The sequence below is a fragment of the Chenopodium quinoa genome, unplaced genomic scaffold, assembly GCF_001683475.1.
Source record: "Chenopodium quinoa cultivar QQ74 unplaced genomic scaffold, ASM168347v1, whole genome shotgun sequence".
Classification (NCBI taxonomy): Eukaryota; Viridiplantae; Streptophyta; class Magnoliopsida; order Caryophyllales; family Amaranthaceae; genus Chenopodium; species Chenopodium quinoa.
In genome coordinates, this window is record NW_018743616.1 from 2,855,098 (window position 1) to 2,874,014 (window position 18,917).

Genomic DNA, 18,917 nt, shown 5'->3' on the forward strand with positions numbered 1-18,917 from the left:
ATTTGATATTAAAATAATATAAATCGAGATGAATCAAACAAGATCTCGCATGACTATATATTTGCTTAAGTATAAATCATCAAGCTAGTCAAAGTGAAACACATGAATAGTGTAAAAGTCAAATGTTGCAACTATTAAAAAAACGGAGGAAGTATATCCAATATTTTCTTCTCCTACATGTCAAACTAATAATTAATTATTGCGTACGTGGCACGACACTTGGCGAAAAGTTGAAACGTCAAATGTCGTTACTTCGTGCTAGACTAAAAATTAAGCTTTATATATTAGTTATGATACGATATGATATATTTGGAAGGTTTATTTAAGGTTGAAAATTGTGTAAATTGATTAAAATAATATTTTCTTTAGTTTGGTGCCTTTAGCTGTCATGTCCTTCAATTTATAAGGCTAACGAAAGTTAACCGATATAACGGCTACAATAATGAAAGTTTCTCATGCTCAAATATAATATATGTGGTTGGTCACACCGTGTGATCATCTATTATAGAGGTTACTTTGTTAGTGTAATAGGGGTTACTTGGTTAATGTTAAAGGGTTACTTCGTTAGTATAATAGGGGTTACTCCATCAGTGTAATAGGGGTTAGTCAGTCGGTATTACAAGGGTTACTTGATCAGTGTAATAGGAGTTACTTTGTTTTTGTACAAGTGGCCACACGGTGTGGCCAGCCACACACAAGACGGATTGAAACCCGATAAATTACCATGCTGCCCATATTTATTTAATGTAATTTACTATTTTTAACCCTAGATAAACCTGAGATAAATTTGTATTTTCTCACGACACTCTATGATCAGCCACACAGCAAGCGCGCCGTATGTTGATTAATTGGATAGTTGAATGGGTTTATACTTAACTAGTACGTGCCCCCACACGTTGCCCTGGATACCTATTTTAGAAAGTGTACTTATTTGTGGCATGTTTAATAATAATAATACAATAATAATTGTAGTATTAAATTTAGTAGTACCTTTTTAAAATAATAAATTATTAAAACGCTTTTAAGTGAAAAATATTACAACCTAATACGAAGAATACATGATTCAAAAGGTTTGATGGTAAATCAAAGATAGACTAAAAAAATTTAATGATACATGGTCATATTTATAATTATTACGTGGTTATTCTCATAGGAGTAAAATCCTATTGTTAATATAAATTATTTTATGTATACTTTTTTCACAAATTTTTTTAAAAAAACCGGTGTTCATTAATTTAATGAATGGCGGAATTTTTGGACAAGCATCAACTGCCAATTTAGTGGATTTGGCACGTGCTTCCTAATGATTGCCAAAATAAAGAAAGAAATAAAACTTTTCTCTCTTCATTCATTCACTATAGCTTTCTCTCACTTCGTTTTTCTCTCTCTAAAAAGCAAGTAACTGGCAATTTCGAGCGTTTTCTCTCTCCTCCATTGCTGATTTTCGAGCTTTTTCTTTCTTCTTTTTCACTGGTGAAGTTGTTATTTGCTTAATTCAGGTTCGTTTACTTATTTTTTTGAGATTTTTGTTAGTTTAAATTGTTTTGATTCTTCGATTTTTAGGTTTTTTGATTTTGATTTTGTTTTCGATTTTCGTAGTGTTGATTCTGCAATGGTGAAGAAGAAGATTACAAAGAAGGCTGTAGATGCTGAAGAAGGTGTTTTTACTTAAATTTTTCATCATTTTTTCAAATTTTTCAATTGAAATTTCGCTTATATATGTTGAATTAATAGTGCATGTTATTTTTTATAGTTTTCAGTTGATTTTTTATGCATATTATGATAATTGAATTTGAATTATGAAGTTATTATGTTTAATTTTGCTTTATTTTATTGTTCATTGTATATAATTGATTCAAAATTTTGCTTATTATTCTTCAAATTTTGTATGTTAGGTTTTAGTCAGAGAATGCTAATTAAACTGATTATTTGTTTAGGTTTTATGTTTTAGTTAGATTATGTGTATAATAGGCATATTCGCATTGTGTTTGTGCATCTGTGTTTGATTAACATGCATATATGCATTGCTCATTGTGTTTGAGTAATAGACATGTGTGTCATTTATATGTTTTGACAATGTTCACTTTATGATGTTAAAAGGGTGACTTTATGCTGTTAAAAGAGTCACTATATGTTGTTAAATGATTAACTTTTTCAGTTAAAAGGGTCACTTTTTGCAAAAAAAGGGTCACTTTTTGCATATAAAAGGGTCACTTTTTGCATACAACAGGGTCACTTTATGCTGTTAAAAAGGTCACTTTATGCTGTTAAAAGGGTCACTTTGTGATGTTAAAAGGGTCACTTTATGCTGTGAAAAGAGTCAGTGTATGTTGTTAAATGAATAACTTTTTCAGTTAAAAGGGTCACTTTTTGCATATAAAAGGGTCACTTTATGCTGTTAAAAGGGTCACTTTATACTGTTAAAAGGGTCACTTTGTGATGTTAAAAGGGTCACTTTGTGCTGTTAAAAGGGTTACTTTAAGCTGTTAAAAGGGTCACTTTATGCATTTAAAAGTGTCATTTGTGCACATTATTCTATATTTTTCCATGAGTAATTTCTGAATTTGTATTTATATTACTTTAATAATTAAATACAGGTGGTTCAATAGGTGGTTATCGTTATAAAAAGCCTACAAAAGGAAAAGGAAAGCCTAAAGAGCCTGCTAAGCCTAAACCAGTACCAAAAAAGACCCAGATAGCTCCTGAGAAGAGCAAAGCAGTATCTAAAAAGGCTGGGAAAATTCCCGAGAGTGACAAACCAGAGTCTGAGAAGGCCAAAATAGTTCCTAAGAAGGCCAAAATTGTACCTAAGAAAGCTAATACAGTGGAAGATTCTGATTATGAAATGCTTTCTGAATCTGATTCTGAATCTTTTATGTAAGTATACATATTTTTTTATTACATTTTTAATTTTTTTTTTTAATTTTATATTGTTTTAGTTACATTTTCTTTCTTTTTTTTTTTCTATTTAGGGAGCAAAGAAGAATCATTGCAAGATGTAGACCATATTCATTGGAAATATTGCTGCAGAACTTTAGTCCTGAGCAAAAACAGGCTATTGAAGAAATTGGTTTTGGAGGTTTATTACATCTTAAATTGAAAACTCTTAATCGTCAAATGCTACCTTGGCTTGTTGAAAACTTCAATGCTGGTAGCTGCATGTTTACCATCGCTACTGGTAAAGAATTTGTTGTTACTAGAAATGATATATGCGATGTGTTTTGCTTGCCTTTGAGTGATATTTGTGTTCCTGAACTTAATAAAAATTCTGAAGATGAAAGTGTAGATAAATGTATCATTCAGGCATGGAGATCTGATTATGGTCTTTCTGGTAAGCAACCTCTTCATTTGTCAAAATTGGAGTCTAGGATGGTTGATTTGGTTGATGGAGGGGAAGAATTTAAGAGGTGTTTTGTTCTTCAAGCTATGTCTAGCTTTTTAGCTCCTACTACTAATAGGACTGTTTCATTGAAGTTGCTGAACGTTGTTGAAAAAGTTGATGAAATTAAAACTTTTGATTGGTGTTCATATGTTTTAAAAAAGTTAAAGAAGGCTGTTCAGAAGTATAAGGATGATGAAAATGCTCAAAATGTTAGTGGTTGTTTGTTGGCTTTGCAAATTATGTATTTCATCGTCTAAATTTTCAAGGTGAAAAGGAAAGTAGTACTCTTCCTTTAATTCAACATTGGACGGATGTAAAGATTAAGAAGCGAATTAAGTTAGAGATCAAAGCTGGTGGTTATGGGCAGGGACCATTGGATACTATTACATATCCTGTGTCACAGCTTAATTTTAGGGGAACTGTTTTTAAGCCAGCTCCTACTTTGGGTTATGATAAGGGTCCTTCTACAAGTGGTACCACTGGTCGCATTGTTGCATTTGAGCTTCCAGAAGGTATTATGACCGATGAAGAAATTAAAAAAATTTCAACTGATGTAAGTGTTCTGTTTTCTTATATTTTTAGTTATTATTGCTTTTTGTTTACAAAAGTTATCCTTTTTGTGTACAAAAGTTACCCTTTTTTGTGTACAAAAGTTACCGTTTTGTGTACAATAGTTACCCTTTTGTGTACAAAAGTTACCCTTTTTGTGTACCAAAGTTACCCTTTATTTGCACCGAAGTTACCCTTTAGTTGCATTAAAGTTATCTTCAATATTAAGTTAAAAGGGTTACTTTATTCATACAAAAGGGTAACTTTTTTCATTTAAAAGGGTCAGTTTATGCATTTAAAAGGGTCTTTTTTAGCATATATTTAGATTTCCTACTTATTTTATTATTTTTATTTGTAACATTTTTTTTTCATTGTTCATATGTTTGTAGGTTGTTCATGAAACGTGTCTTTTGTTTATAAGAAATATGGATGTTTTATTATTTGTTTAGTCAACTGGTTTTCAAACCTTGAATGATCTGATTACTTCTCGCAGAAGTGTTTCATTATCTTCTGATGATTTTGTTTCAGTTTCTCAAACTGAACTGCTACTCTCTGATCCTCATTATTTGAAGATTTTAGATGGTTTAATTGATGAGTGTAATAAAATGAAGTCTGTACATGATATGTTTCGCAGTTTTTATGAACCTACAGAAGGTAACAAAGATTTTGTTCCTGAAAAAGAACCTGCACAAGGTTTCAATGAAAATATTCCTAAGGATGATGACAATGGTCATGGAAAAATAGTTAATGAAGGCCTTAATGGTTCTGGACCTTCTGCTATCATTCCTGGTCCTACTCTAAATATTCCTGTCGGGCATATTGATCAAAATGACCCTCCTCGACTCAGAGCAAATAAATCTCTATGCTCTCTGGACTGTGGACATGTAGGTGTGCAAGTGCCTTTTGTAACTCTTTTTGTAAAGAGCAATGCTCGGATTTTCAAGAATTTGCCTCAGTTACATTTGGAAATTCTCGATTATTGTTTGCTGAAGGATGTTTCAATGGATAGGAAGTTAAGTGTCCTTTTTTATTATAATTATTTTTTTATCTGTTTTTTTTCTTATATTTTTTTTTAATGTTGATCTTATTTTTTATTGTTTCAGTGAAAGCCTTGTTACTTTTGGAATGAACTTTTTAATTCCAAGAGAAGACATGGTGTCCCTTGTTGCTCCACTCAGGATTCGATGGTGCGTTATTGATTGCTTCTGTCTGTATTTGAATGAGAAAGCATGTTTTCAGGCTACTGGTCCTCGGAAATTCTTCTTCGGTGTTAGGCAGAGTATAAGTTATTTCATTCCTTTTTTTATATCTTAACACATTTACTTTATATATATTATTGAGATCTTATACTTTAATAGTTTTCATTCTTGCATGTTTGTGACAATATTGGCAAAGGTAACGTATCTAGTGCTGTTAAGGATTTGCACGACATATGGGAAGGTTGGGTTAGCTATGAGAATCCAGAATGTAATATAATGGATGCTGATCTGGTATTTTTATTCTAAACTTAATGTAATAAATTTAAAAGAGTTCTCTTTATGATATGCTCTGTTTAAATCTCTTTAATTTTGCTGTTTCAGATCTATTTTCCTGTTCTTATTGAGAATCACTACATTTTGTATGTTATTGATCATACAAAAGAGTTGGTATATTATCTTGACAACATTATCTGGACTGATTCTGCTCTTGTTTATACAAAAGAATTGTGTTCAAAGATGGTATGTTTATGTTTGTTTTTTTTTTGTTATGTTACTGTTGATTCATTGTTTCCATTTTAACTTTTTTTATTTTAATGTATTCTAAACTTTTATATTTTATGTCAGTGTGTTCAAATGGGTGCTTTTCTTGGCAAAATAAATCATCCAAAGAGTTCTCAGCTACCTTTTTATGGTTTTGAAGTTGTTGAGTTGGAATGGAGAAAAGAAAAAGTTGACAATTTGGACTGTGGGGTCTTTGTCATGTATCACATGCTCCATTTTGTTGGTGAATCGTTCAAATTCAATGATCTCAAAACAGTAATTATCTATATAGTTTCTGTAGTTTTTTCCTTTCTAATGCTTTTATTAATTACATATTGATAATTTTTATTTTTTTTGCTGTTTTGAGATTAATGGAAGGAAATTTTTATGAGGAGAGATCTGTACCACACTGGTACTATGTGATTTGAATGAATCTAGGAACGATGTGTTGTCAGAATTACACAAGTTCAATGAGAAGAAGAAAGATCCTGCTTATGTCAATGGAATTGAAGAAAGATTAAAGGCTGCAATTGCTGCAAAGAAGAAGAGAGAAACAGAAGAAAGAAAAGTGGCAGCAGAAGCAGAAGCAAAGGCAGAGGGAGAAGAGGAAAAGAACAAAGGAAAAAGGGCAAAAAAGCAGGCAAAAAAGTTTACTCCTTCTAAATAGTGAAATAATTGATAGTTGTTAGCTGATTAGTTCAGGGGGTTTTTTTAACAATGAAAAAACTTAATGTATGTGCATACATTAAGTTTAATGATGTAATTAAACTTAGTTTAAAGTCTTTAGTTGTTTTTGGAATATTGATGTATGTGAATACATAAAGTAATTAAAAGGTTTATTTTTATGTTTTTTATGGGGTAACTTTTATGCAGAAAAGGGTAACTTTTATTTATAGAAAGGGTAACTTTTATTTATAGAAAGGGTAACTTTTAAGCAAGAAAAAGGTAGATTTTATTGTTAGAAATGGTAATTTTAGCAATGAAAAGGGTCACTTTTATGTAGAAAAAGGGTCACTTCTATTCATGAAAAGGGACACTTTTTTCTGTAAAATAAAAGGGTCAGGGGTTTTATGCATGAAAAGGATAACTTTTAGTGATAAAAAGGGTAACTTTTATTAACAGAAAGGGTAACTATTAGAAAAGAAAAGGTTGATTTAGTGGATAGAAAGGATAACTTTTATGCATGAAAAGGGTCACTTTCATGCATAAAAAGGTTTACTTTGTAGCATAAAAAGGGTTACTTTTGTGGGTAGAAATAATAAGTTTATACATGATAAGGTATACTTTTGTGGGTAGATAGTGTAACTTTTATGCATGAAAAGGGTAACTTTTATTGATAAAAGGGTTAACTTTTATTAATAGAAAGGGTAACTATTGCCAAAGAAAAGGTTGATTTAGTGGATAGAAAGGATAACTTTTATGCATGTCACTTTTATGCATGAAAAGGGTCACTTTTATGCATGAAAAGGGTTACTTTTATGCATGAAAAGGGTTACTTTTATACGTTAAAAGGGTAACATAAGTTGATGTGTTCCAATAATTAAACATGTGCTAATAAAAGTGTCAATCACATTTTCATTAAACTAGTCATAGAGTAAAAAAACAAAAGAAAAATGGTTTAACAATACAAGGTATATTAATTTCGAAAAAAAAAAATGTTCTAAAAAAGATCTTAAAAGAGTCGTAAGTTAGGTGTCTTTGATCCAAATTCTGAATTTGGAGGTGGCAGTGCTGGTTTTCTTTTTCTCTTGCTTTTTTCAAGTCCTCCTTTTGCTCTCTTGCTTCTTCCTTTTGTTACAGCCCTTTTAGGATCAAGAATTATTGGTACACATGTGCTTGTACTCGATGCTGAAGAAGCGTCAGTATTGCTTTGAGTGTTGTCTGCCACATCAGGAATGTTAGAAGCAGCTTCTGCACTTTCTTTCTGAGCAGCACTAGCAAGTAAGTCTTCCACCATTTTAAGACTGTTTCTGAAGCTTTCTTCCATAAATGCTCTTGTCTCTTCATTTTCTTGACTTTTTAAGATTAGATTGTAGTATTTCCTCATCATTGTTTGCCTCCATGGAATATATTGCTGTTTAGGATCCTGATTCTTCAACCTATCCCATGCCTCTGTTTTTGCAAACTTAGTCCATCTTTTTGAAACATACTTGTCTGGTATTCTTATTACTGAATGAAAATGTAGAATTCTGATGCAATGATAACATAACCATCCAGATGCTTAGTATGCATTCTTCATGTGATAAAGTAGGCATATAGTTTGGCTCTCTTGTATATAGTTTACTTGATGTGCAAAACATGGCTTGTCTTCTAGTGTTACTTGATAAAGTAGGCATTCTTCATTACTGCCTAACATCTGAACAATTGTTGCCATAGAGTATCCAAACTCCTCTTCAAAATTTCTAAAGAGTGATAAAGTGAAAACCTGTACATCAAAATCATGTAGCTTCATTTAAATTGCCATATATTAGGTGTAATTTATGTACTTGTCAGTTAACTTTTTACCTGTGTGGCATGCTTTAGCATTTTAGATAGAGGCAATGAAGTGAATGCTATTGATTTTCTATAGGTAAATTTATTATATTTCTTTGTGCTTCTCCAACGATTAGTTGTCTTCTTAAATATGGTATAAAATTTTGTCAAAGTAGTTGCTTTACTTGCTCTGAATCCTATGGCATGATTAGTGCTTTCACTCCTTTGTGACGATAAGATCCCTGCTGAAAAGAAATCTCTACAAAGGGCAGGACACCATTTGTCTTTCAACTCATACACTCTTTTGTACCAAGAGTGTTCTGTCAACTCATATTTTTGCAACATTGCTTGCCACTTTGCTTTGAATTCTTGTTCTGTCACACACATCTTTAAGCACTGGTTGAATGCAAATTTGAATTCTTTGTCTTTTTTAAGAGCTCCAAATCTGGTTATGGCATTTTGCTCCAAATGCCATATACAAAGTCTATATCTTGTATTAGGAATCACCTGCATTGAAAATAAAGGGGTCACTTTATGCTGTTAAAAGGGTTACTTTATGCACTAAAAAGGGTAACTTTATGCAGCTAAAAGGGTAACTTTATGTGAAAAAGGAAAATTTTATTGTCATAGCTCAAATTTGTAAGATGTCAATATAAATCTTTTACCTCCAGTATAGCATTTGCCATTGCTTAGTCCTGGTCAGTGACTATTGAAGTTGGTTTTCTATCCTCCATAACTTTAAAGAAGGTTTGTAGTAACCACACAAATGAATTTGTCGTTTCATCCCCAATAAAAGCACAAGCAAACATACAATTATGCCAGTGGTTATTTATGCCAACAAATGGAGCACATATAAGATTATATCTGTTGGTTCTGTATGTTGTATCAAAGACAAGAACATCTCCATATATCCTATAGTCTTCTAGAATCATTGAATCTCTCCAAAAGATATTGCAAATTCTTCCTTCTTTGTCAAACTTCACTCTAAAAAAGAAGTTTGGATCCTCTGATTGTTCCTGACTTAAAATGTTCACTAAAGTTTGAGCATCTCCAGCCTCAATTTGTTCCATTCTTAACCTTGAGCAGAAATTCAGGTGATCTACAACACTATGGCCTATATCCTGTTCTCCTCCAGCCTCTGTAGCCATGTAATTGTAAGTGTCCATTGTAGTTAGACCTGAAGATTTCATTGTTTTGATTGTTACAACTTTTTCCTCTGTCATTTTTCTTTCAGAACGATGGAAATAATGCCACTGTGGCTTTGTTAGCTCGTGGTTATGCTGAATAACATGAGCCACCACCTCAAACTGTCCTTCTTTATTCACTTTTGCTCTTATGCATGCCTTGCAATTTGATCTTGTAATGGATACTTGTCTTGGCTTTCTTGTTTTTACATTTACATCCTCTTCATCAACCATTTCAACTAACTTTGTTTTCTTCTGACCTGAATGTCTCTTTCCCTCAACAGAACACACATAGTTTTTCTCAGTTACTATTTTTGTGTGTTGTTTGAATCTAGTTGTATGTTTTCTTATTGAAAACCCCAGTATAGCAGCATGTTTTTCATACAATTCCAAAATTTCTTCAAAAGTTTCTCTTACCACACCAACAAATGATCCTCTAAGATCTAAACCATAAGCATCAATTGGATTTGTATCTGTTATTTAATACAAACAAATTAGATAATAACCACAGACATCATAAAAAAAAGGGTAACATTCGTTTGAAAATAGGGTAACTTTTATGCATGAAAAAGGTAACATTTAGGCATTGAAAGGGTTACTTTTTGCATACAATCTGAATTTTCAGCATACAATCTGAGTGTAATATTTGAGCATAAATAGGGTAACTTTTATGCATGAAAAAGGTAACATTTAGGCATTCAAAGGGTTACTTTTTGCATACAATCTGAATTATCAGCATACAATCTGAGTGTAACATTTGAGCATAAATAGGGTCACTTTTAAGCATGAAAAGGGTAACATTTAGGCATTCAAAGGGTTACTTTTTGCATGCAATCTAAAAAGTTCTGCATTCAATCTGAGGGTAACATTTAGGCATAAGTATGGTCACGTTTATGCATGAAAAGGGTAACAATTATGTATTCAAAGGGTTACTTTTTGCATACAATCTCAAAAATTCATAGAAATTACCTTCAGTTGCATCTGATTTGGTTGTTTGTTCTGAATTTGAATCAATTGATTTATCAGGAACCACTTGATTTTCTGCATTGTGAATTGCGTCTTCTGCATTCTCAATTGCTTCATCTGCATTGTCTGGATTGTTGAATATTGGTACGAATTCATCTCCAAAACAATTAGTTTCTTCTTCTTCTATAATCGATCGATTTAAATCGATTTCAAATTCAGTCTCAATTTGCCTCTGTTTTTGTAGCAATTCGTGAATGAGATTGCTGCAATTTGTTGTATCGAAAGTCGAATTCTCCATTGATGATCGAATTTTGCAATTTGTAAGTTTTCTCACTTTCTTTGTCCTTAATTGATGATCAAATTCTTCTATTTGTGCGTTTTCTCACCTTTTTTCTCCTTGATTGATAATCGATTTCTGCAATTTTTGCGTTTTCTAACCTTTTTTCTCCTCGATTGATGATCGTTTTCTGCAATTTTTGCGATTTCTCACTTTCTCTCTCCTCAATGGATGATTGATAGCTGCGTTTTCTCACTTTCTCTCTCCTCCATTGTTGTTCTGCGTTTTTTTTATTTTTAGGTATTTGAAATTCTGCGATTTTTTTTTTAAAAAAAGCACGTGCGAAAACCCGATGTACAGTAAAAATATTGTACACCGGGTACATGCAAATGGGATTGTACTTTTTATCCTAAATAAATCTATCAAATCTAATCTAACGTGACATCTAATCTAATCACAATAATATTTATTTGTCGCCTACGTGGCTCGACACTACTTAAAAATTTTGAATGTCAAGTGTCGCTGTCTCATGGCCTGTCTGCGAGACCGACTTTATATATTAGCGATGATATGATATGATATGATTATTGATTAGGGGATTTTGCTCCCACCAATCACCATCTGACAAGTGGACCAATCAGGTTCCGCCATGTGTCCGTCACATGGGCCAATAGGAGCCTGCCACGTGTCAAGCAATGATCCGTCCACCTTGGACCAATTACGACACAACATGTGTCCTTCCCATGACACCTGGGATAACCGGCCACCTAGGCCCAACTTCCGAGGGAAGCCCAATCAGCCCAAGGTTAACCTAAACCTAGATTGGCACGTTTCCCGAGGTTATAAATACCTCCCTTAATCCTCATTAAGGGGGATTACAGAGATTACACAGAGATAACAGGCTGATCACGCTAACAAAGCAGATTACCTACATTAAACACTCTCACCTAGAGATACCTAATCACTTTAATTTCCGCATTAATTACTCCTTAATCAAGTACTAACTTGACCGTTAGAGGCGGAGCTCCCACCACCAAGAGTCTCCGTTGTTTTGCAGGTACAGACGTCCGGTTCCAGTCTCGGAATTGTAACTCTCCCGCAGGACATCAGAAAACCCCGAAACATTTGGCGCCGTCTGTGGGGAGAGTACTTCTGAGATGGCATCCAAGTCTGTACCGACTCCTGAAGAGAGGCGTCCCCTAGACGACCCTCAAGTTCAGTCGGACCACGATACTGAGAGTGAATTTGAAGTTGAAGCTCACACAGCTTCAGACGGGACCCTAAGTGTTGTATATTTGGAGTAACACTCGAAATACACAAGGGATAAACCAAGGGATAGATAAGGCTAAAGAACCAAAGGCTTCTTAGATACAGTCACACCACTAAGAAACGTTTTGGATTCCTAAGATCACAAGCCAACTAGTAGCCTAAACTAGCTAACTAAGCAAAGGAAACGAAATTCCAAATCCAAGAATTTCAGGTTTTTGTTTCTAATCCAAGAAACGAATGTAAGACAAGTTTTTTTTGTTCCAAAAAATCTGATTTTTCATTCACATTTGCTTGCTATTTATAGTGAGCAAGCATCTTAAGTACAAGCTAAGTTAAGTGGCTTAAAGCTCACTTGTTACACGTCCAACTAAGTACATATCAGCTTTTTGTAGTCTAGATACATTAATAAAAGAAGCCTTACTTAGCTAGATACATCAAGAGCAAATGGCGGTTTGTAACCTCCAAATTATGAGTGAAATAAAATCAGAAACAAGAGAGTATAACCCCCCCTTGATTCACGCCAATCAAAGCAGCAACTTGGAGTTGTAACGGCTCCCCTTTTCACGCCCAATTCAAACAGCAAGTGAAGTGTAACTCCCCCTTGTTTCAAGCCTTGAATTAAGCTTGAATGTATGTAGACAAGGATGTACTTGGACGCCTCTTGAATGTACCCATTGCTGGCTGAAATAAACGGCCACTTGAAGGCTCATTTTAAAGCTTGTAACTCCTCATTGAAGCTGATTGTAACACCCAAGTTAAAGCCTTAAAATACCTCCAAATTAGTTTCGGATTTTATGCCTTCTTCACAAGCTTAAACGGCTGCTTTTGTGATGCATCTTGATCTTGTACTTGATGTGTGAATGTAACATTACATGTTCAGCTAAAAGAACTAAAGAGCATAACTAATTTGCAAACTTAAAATAAGATTAAAGTTTACAACTTATTCAAAGCATAAAAAGAACTAGAATAAACTAGTTAATAAGAACAACAAGAAATTCAAGGGGTTGAATATCTTGCTGCCCAAGGATAGAATGCATAGCACCAAAACATGATGCTACATCTTGAACCAAAGAAATGTCCATAACCAAGTTGTTAGGCTTGGCTACAACATTCCCCCCTTCTTGAAAAGAGTTTGCCCTCAAACTCGGCAACTCTTCAAACTCATCATAGTAAGGTGATAAATCAGCCACATTAAAGGTGCTAGAAACACCATAGTCTCCGGGCAACTCAACTTTGTAAGCATTATCATTCACCTTTTCAACAATAGCAAATGGACCATCACTACGAGGACTAACCTTGGACCGTCTTTTGGAAGGAAATCTTTCCTTTCGAAGATGAATCCAAACTAAGTCACCGGGCTGAAAACGGACCTCCTTTCTTTTCTTGTCATAGTATGCCTTAGTCTTTGCATTAGTTTGTTCAATTTTGGAACGAACTTGCTCATGCATAGACTTGATTTCTTTTGCGCGCACCTCGGCATCATTGCTGAACTTGTTTGGTGAGGGAATGGGAGTGAGATCAATAGGAGTGCACGGATTGAATCCATACACCACTTCAAAAGGACTCAAACCTGTTGTCTTGCTAGGCACACGATTGTAAGCAAACTCCGCATGAGGAAGCATCTCTTCCCATTGCTTGGGACGTTTAGTAGCCAAAGACCGCAGCAAGGATCCCAAAGTTCTATTAGTCACTTCGGTTTGACCATCTGTTTGAGGATGACTTGAAGTGCTAAAGTTCAATTTCGTGCCCATCTTCCTCCATAATGTAAGCCAAAAATGACTTAGAAATTTTGGATCACGATCACTCACCATGGATTTAGGTACACCATGTAAACGAACAATCTCATTGAAAAACAAGTTAGCAACATGAGTAGCATCATAAGTTGTATGACAAGCAATAAAATGGGCCATTTTAGAAAATCGGTCCACAACAACCATTATAGAATCTTTCTTTCGTTGGGTGATAGGAAGTCCCACAACGAAATCAAGACTAATATCCTCCCATGGTGCTTGCGGAATAGGTAAGGGCAAAAGATAGCCTTGAGGTAGACTATGACTCTTGGCCTTTTGACATGTCACGCATCTTTTCACAATGAACTCCACATCACGGACCAACCTAGGCCAATGAAAGTATTCTTGGATAAGAAGAGTAGTCTTCTCTATGCCAAAGTGTCCCGCCATTCCTCCTTCATGAAACTCTTTGATAAGAGATTCTCTTAGGCTTGATCTTGGAATGCACAACCTGTTTCCTTTGAACAAATAGCCATCTAAAATGTAATAATCTTTGTAAGCATGATTAGAACATTTTAAAAATAAATCACCAAAGTCATGATCATTGTGGTAACTTGCTTTTACATCATCAACACTAATCACCCTTGCTTTGAAAGAATTCAAGAGTGTATATCTCCTTGAAAGCGCATCAGCTCCTTTGTTCATGGCGCCTCTCCTATGCTTGATCACGAAATGAAAAGCTTGCAAATACTCCACCCATTTGGCATGGCGAGGTTGGAGTTTTTGTTGGCTTTGAAGATATTTGAGGGCTTCATGATCCGAATGAAGGATGAACTCCTTGGAAATGAGGTAATGTCTCCAATGGTCCAAAGCACGAACAAGAGCAAAGAACTCCTTATCATAGGTGCTATACTTCCGTTGTGCTTCATTGAGTTTTTCACTAAAGTAGGCAAGGGGACGCCCAACTTGTGACAAAACAGCACCAATACCAACTCCACTAGCATCGCACTCAACTTCAAAAACTTCATCAAAGTTAGGCAAAGCAAGAATAGGTGCACTAGTAAGTTGATGTTTTACCTCATCAAAGGCCTTTTGAGCCTTATCATTCCAAACTAACTTCTGATTTTTAGTTAGTTCCGTGATAGGTGCCATGAGAGTGCTAAAGTTCCGTACAAATCTTCTATAGAAAGAAGCAAGTCCATGAAAGCTTCGAACTTGTTGGACGGTTTGTGGTGTAGGCCACTCACGAATTGCAGCAACTTTCTTTTCATCAACTTCAATGCCTTGTGATGAAACTTTAAAGCCAAGAAAAATAACTTGGGAAGTGAAGAAATGACACTTCTCTAAGTTACCATACAACTTTTCACGTTCAAGGGCTTCAAAAACCTGTTGCAAATGCATAGAATGCTCTTCTTCCTCCCTACTATACACCAAGATATCATCAAAATAAACTACAACAAATTTACCCATGAAAGGTTGCATAACCTGATTCATAAGGCGCATAAATGTGGATGGTGCATTAGACAAACCAAATGGCATCACAAGCCATTCATAGAGGCCCTCCTTTGTCTTGAAAGCGGTTTTCCATTCATCTCCTTCGAAAATTCGAATTTGATGATAGCCACTTCTCAAATCAATTTTAGAGAACACTTTAGAACCATGCAAATCATCAAGTAAATCATTCAACCTTGGAATAGGAAACCGGTACTTGATAGTGATTTTATTGATTGACCTACTATCAACACACATTCTCCATTCTCCATTCTTCTTAGGCACAATCAAAGTAGGACAAGCACATGGACTAAGAGACTTACGAATAAGACCCTTGGATAGTAGTTCTTCCACTTGCCTCCTAATCTCTTCGGTTTCTTTTGGGGTGGTTCTATAGGCTGGTTTGTTTGGGAGCATTGATCCGGGAACAAGATCAATTTTGTGTTGTATGTCACGTTTTGGGGGTAAGCCATGGGGAATGTCTTCGGGGAAAACATGGGAAAAGGTTTTGAGAAGAGGGGTGAGGAGTGGGTGTGGCTCTTCTTGTGACGGTTTGGAAGGGACATCAAGTTGGCTTAAAATGAATGGTTTGTGAGCTTTATACTCATGCAATTCTGATTTTATGAGAGTGGTAAGGTAAGTAGGGGGTGTGGATTTGGGGTGACCGTTTTTGAGGTTTAGGGGGGTAAGAAGTATTTTCCGTCCATCCTTAGTGAAGGAATATGTGTTTTTATACCCATCATGCATCACACGCCTATCAAATAACCAAGGTCTACCAAGTAAAATATGACATGCATCCATAGGTATAACATCACACCACAATTCTTCTTCATAAGTTTTACCAATGCTAAATGATAACAAGACTTGTTGTGTTACTTGAATCCCTTTACCATGATTTAACCATTGAATCGCATAAGGTTTAGGGTGAGGAACGGTTTTAAGTTTCAGCTTGTCTATCATTACTTGTGAAGCTACATTGGTACAACTACCTCCATCAATAATCAATGAACATACCTTTCCACCAATGGTGCAACGAGTGTGAAAGATTGACTCACGTTGCAAACTCCCTTCTTTGCCAACCATATTGCTAAGCGTGCGTCGAACCACCAAGCATTCTTGCAAATATTGCATTCGTTGCTCCATATCTTCTTTCTCTTGTGCAACCTTATTGACATATTCTTGCCAATTAGGGGGTGGGATGTCGGCCATGGTTTGTGTTTGGGTATGTGTTTGGGGTATTGTGTTTGGGTATTTGTTTGCTAGACCCCCCTCCTTCTAGCGCCAAATGTTGTATATTTGGAGTAACACTCGAAATACACAAGGGATAAACCAAGGGATAGATAAGGCTAAAGAACCAAAGGCTTCTTAGATACAGTCACACCACTAAGAAACGTTTTGGATTCCTAAGATCACAAGCCAACTAGTAGCCTAAACTAGCTAACTAAGCAAAGGAAACGAAATTCCAAATCCAAGAATTTCAGGTTTTTGTTTCTAATCCAAGAAACGAATGTAAGACAAGTTTTTTTTTGTTCCAAAAAATCTGATTTTTCATTCACATTTGCTTGCTATTTATAGTGAGCAAGCATCTTAAGTACAAGCTAAGTTAAGTGGCTTAAAGCTCACTTGTTACACGTCCAACTAAGTACATATCAGCTTTTTGTAGTCTAGATACATTAATAAAAGAAGCCTTACTTAGCTAGATACATCAAGAGCAAATGGCGGTTTGTAACCTCCAAATTATGAGTGAAATAAAATCAGAAACAAGAGAGTATAACCCCCCCTTGATTCACGCCAATCAAAGCAGCAACTTGGAGTTGTAACGGCTCCCCTTTTCACGCCCAATTCAAACAGCAAGTGAAGTGTAACTCCCCCTTGTTTCAAGCCTTGAATTAAGCTTGAATGTATGTAGACAAGGATGTACTTGGACGCCTCTTGAATGTACCCATTGCTGGCTGAAATAAACGGCCACTTGAAGGCTCATTTTAAAGCTTGTAACTCCTCATTGAAGCTGATTGTAACACCCAAGTTAAAGCCTTAAAATACCTCCAAATTAGTTTCGGATTTTATGCCTTCTTCACAAGCTTAAACGGCTGCTTTTGTGATGCATCTTGATCTTGTACTTGATGTGTGAATGTAACATTACATGTTCAGCTAAAAGAACTAAAGAGCATAACTAATTTGCAAACTTAAAATAAGATTAAAGTTTACAACTTATTCAAAGCATAAAAAGAACTAGAATAAACTAGTTAATAAGAACAACAAGAAATTCAAGGGGTTGAATATCTTGCTGCCCAAGGATAGAATGCATAGCACCAAAACATGATGCTACATCTTGAACCAAAGAAATGTCCATAACCAAGTTGTTAGGCTTGGCTACAACACTAAGGGCCCGACGTACCCGTCATACCGAAAGGAGGGAACGGGAACATCTTCAAACTGGAGGCGAGCCAGCAGGCGCACCGCCTGTTCGGCAGCAGCCGACTGATGGATCTTCTCCCATCACAAGAAACGAACTCATGACCTTCATGAGGGACTTCAAGGGCGAAATTCAAGAGTTGATCAACAAGAAGCCGCCTGCTCTGGAAAAGGAGCAGTCGGCTTCCACTTCACTGAAGAGGAAGCCAGTTCAAGGGCGAGAGGCGACTCCTCATCCTAAATCTAGGAAGCGGGAGCCGACTGCCCTTGATTTCACAAAATACCGTTTTCCTACTCCAGGAAATAGGAAACCTGTTCGTCATATTCAGGCGGACGGGTCGAGGAAATCATACACAGACGCTCGGCTACTGCTAGAGCAGAAGAAGAGTGACCGATTGTCAGAGTCGGCCTCTACTTCAAACTTCCAAGACAGTCTGCGAAATACCTCAATGAGGCATACGCAGTCGTATCATGAGAGTCAGTCAGGCGGCACCTCCCGTCAGTCCGGCTTTCATAGCGACCAGGCGGTACCAAACTTACCGTTTGTGCCGCAACAACAATATTTTTTACAGCCACCTCCGTTTGGTGGACCTACAGCAAAAAATGTCCAACCTATGGACTGGCAGCTACGGTTCCTTAGACTTGGTGAACAGCCGTTGGCTTTCTCCAAGGAAATTACTGAAGCCGCTCAGCCAGCCAAAGTGAAAAATGTATTAGTAGGCGCCTATGACGGCACTACTAACCCAGAAGACCATCTTATGGCCTTCACCAACCTGATGTACCTTCAAGGGTTGGATGATCCCACTTGGTGCAAGTGTTTCCCAGCGACTCTCAAAGGAATTGCACAACAATGGTTCGGCAACCTGCCGACTGGTTGTGTAAATAGCTTCAGGACGCTTGCTTACCTATTCACCTCCAACTTCGCCATGAACATCCCTGCAAAGAAGACGACCCTTGATTTAGGAACAATTCAGCAGGGCGAGAAGGAGGGGCTTCGTTCTTACATCAGGCGTTTTAACCTGATGAGAATACAGATTCAAGGGTTACCGGATGAGGTAGCCTATACTGACTTTTTCAGAGGTCTCAAAGACGGGTCGACCTTCAAATTTGATTTGGTCCGAAAGAGGGTGGCGACTCTTCAAGAGGCCTTGATTGAAGCGGAAGCCTATATACAGGCGACTGATCTTTGTACCGTAAAACAGTCGGACGGAAAAAGGTCCGACAAAAGAGAAGGACGACAGAAACAGTCGTCAAACAAAGACGAGAAAAGAAAAGAGGTATGGGCGGCTGATTCCTCTAAACAGCCGACCCAGAAAAAGAAAAAAGAATTCAAACCATACTCCCTAAAGTATGCGTTTAACAAGGATAACCAGTTTATCCTAAAAGAAATCAGGGGACGGATCTCAATTGAGAAGCCGGTCCCCATGAAGGGTTCTGCAAACA

At 36.0% G+C, this 18,917-nt stretch overlaps 3 protein-coding genes across 3 annotated transcripts; 1 reads left to right on the forward strand and 2 right to left on the reverse strand.

Annotated features, from left to right (window-relative positions):
• Nucleotides 1-1,445: 1,445 nt before the first annotated feature.
• LOC110683059 lies at nucleotides 1,446-4,714 on the forward strand. The gene is made up of 3 exons (XM_021859408.1): nucleotides 1,446-1,658; nucleotides 2,598-2,877; nucleotides 2,973-4,714. Exons 1-3 carry the CDS (start codon nucleotides 1,613-1,615, stop codon nucleotides 3,637-3,639), a joined length of 993 nt encoding a protein of 330 aa, XP_021715100.1. The 5' UTR covers nucleotides 1,446-1,612; the 3' UTR covers nucleotides 3,640-4,714.
• Nucleotides 4,715-7,342: 2,628 nt separating this feature from the next.
• Nucleotides 7,343-8,529, reverse strand: LOC110682917 (protein FAR1-RELATED SEQUENCE 9-like). Its single transcript, XM_021859268.1, has 3 exons — nucleotides 8,176-8,529; nucleotides 8,017-8,095; nucleotides 7,343-7,839 (listed from the first exon to the last, which is right to left on the reverse strand). Exons 1-3 carry the CDS (start codon nucleotides 8,527-8,529, stop codon nucleotides 7,343-7,345), a joined length of 930 nt encoding a protein of 309 aa, XP_021714960.1.
• Nucleotides 8,530-8,831: 302 nt separating this feature from the next.
• On the reverse strand, nucleotides 8,832-10,590 carry LOC110682918 (protein FAR1-RELATED SEQUENCE 5-like). The gene is made up of 3 exons (XM_021859269.1): nucleotides 10,357-10,590; nucleotides 9,937-9,991; nucleotides 8,832-9,799 (listed from the first exon to the last, which is right to left on the reverse strand). Exons 1-3 carry the CDS (start codon nucleotides 10,588-10,590, stop codon nucleotides 8,832-8,834), a joined length of 1,257 nt encoding a protein of 418 aa, XP_021714961.1.
• Nucleotides 10,591-18,917: the final 8,327 nt, after the last annotated feature.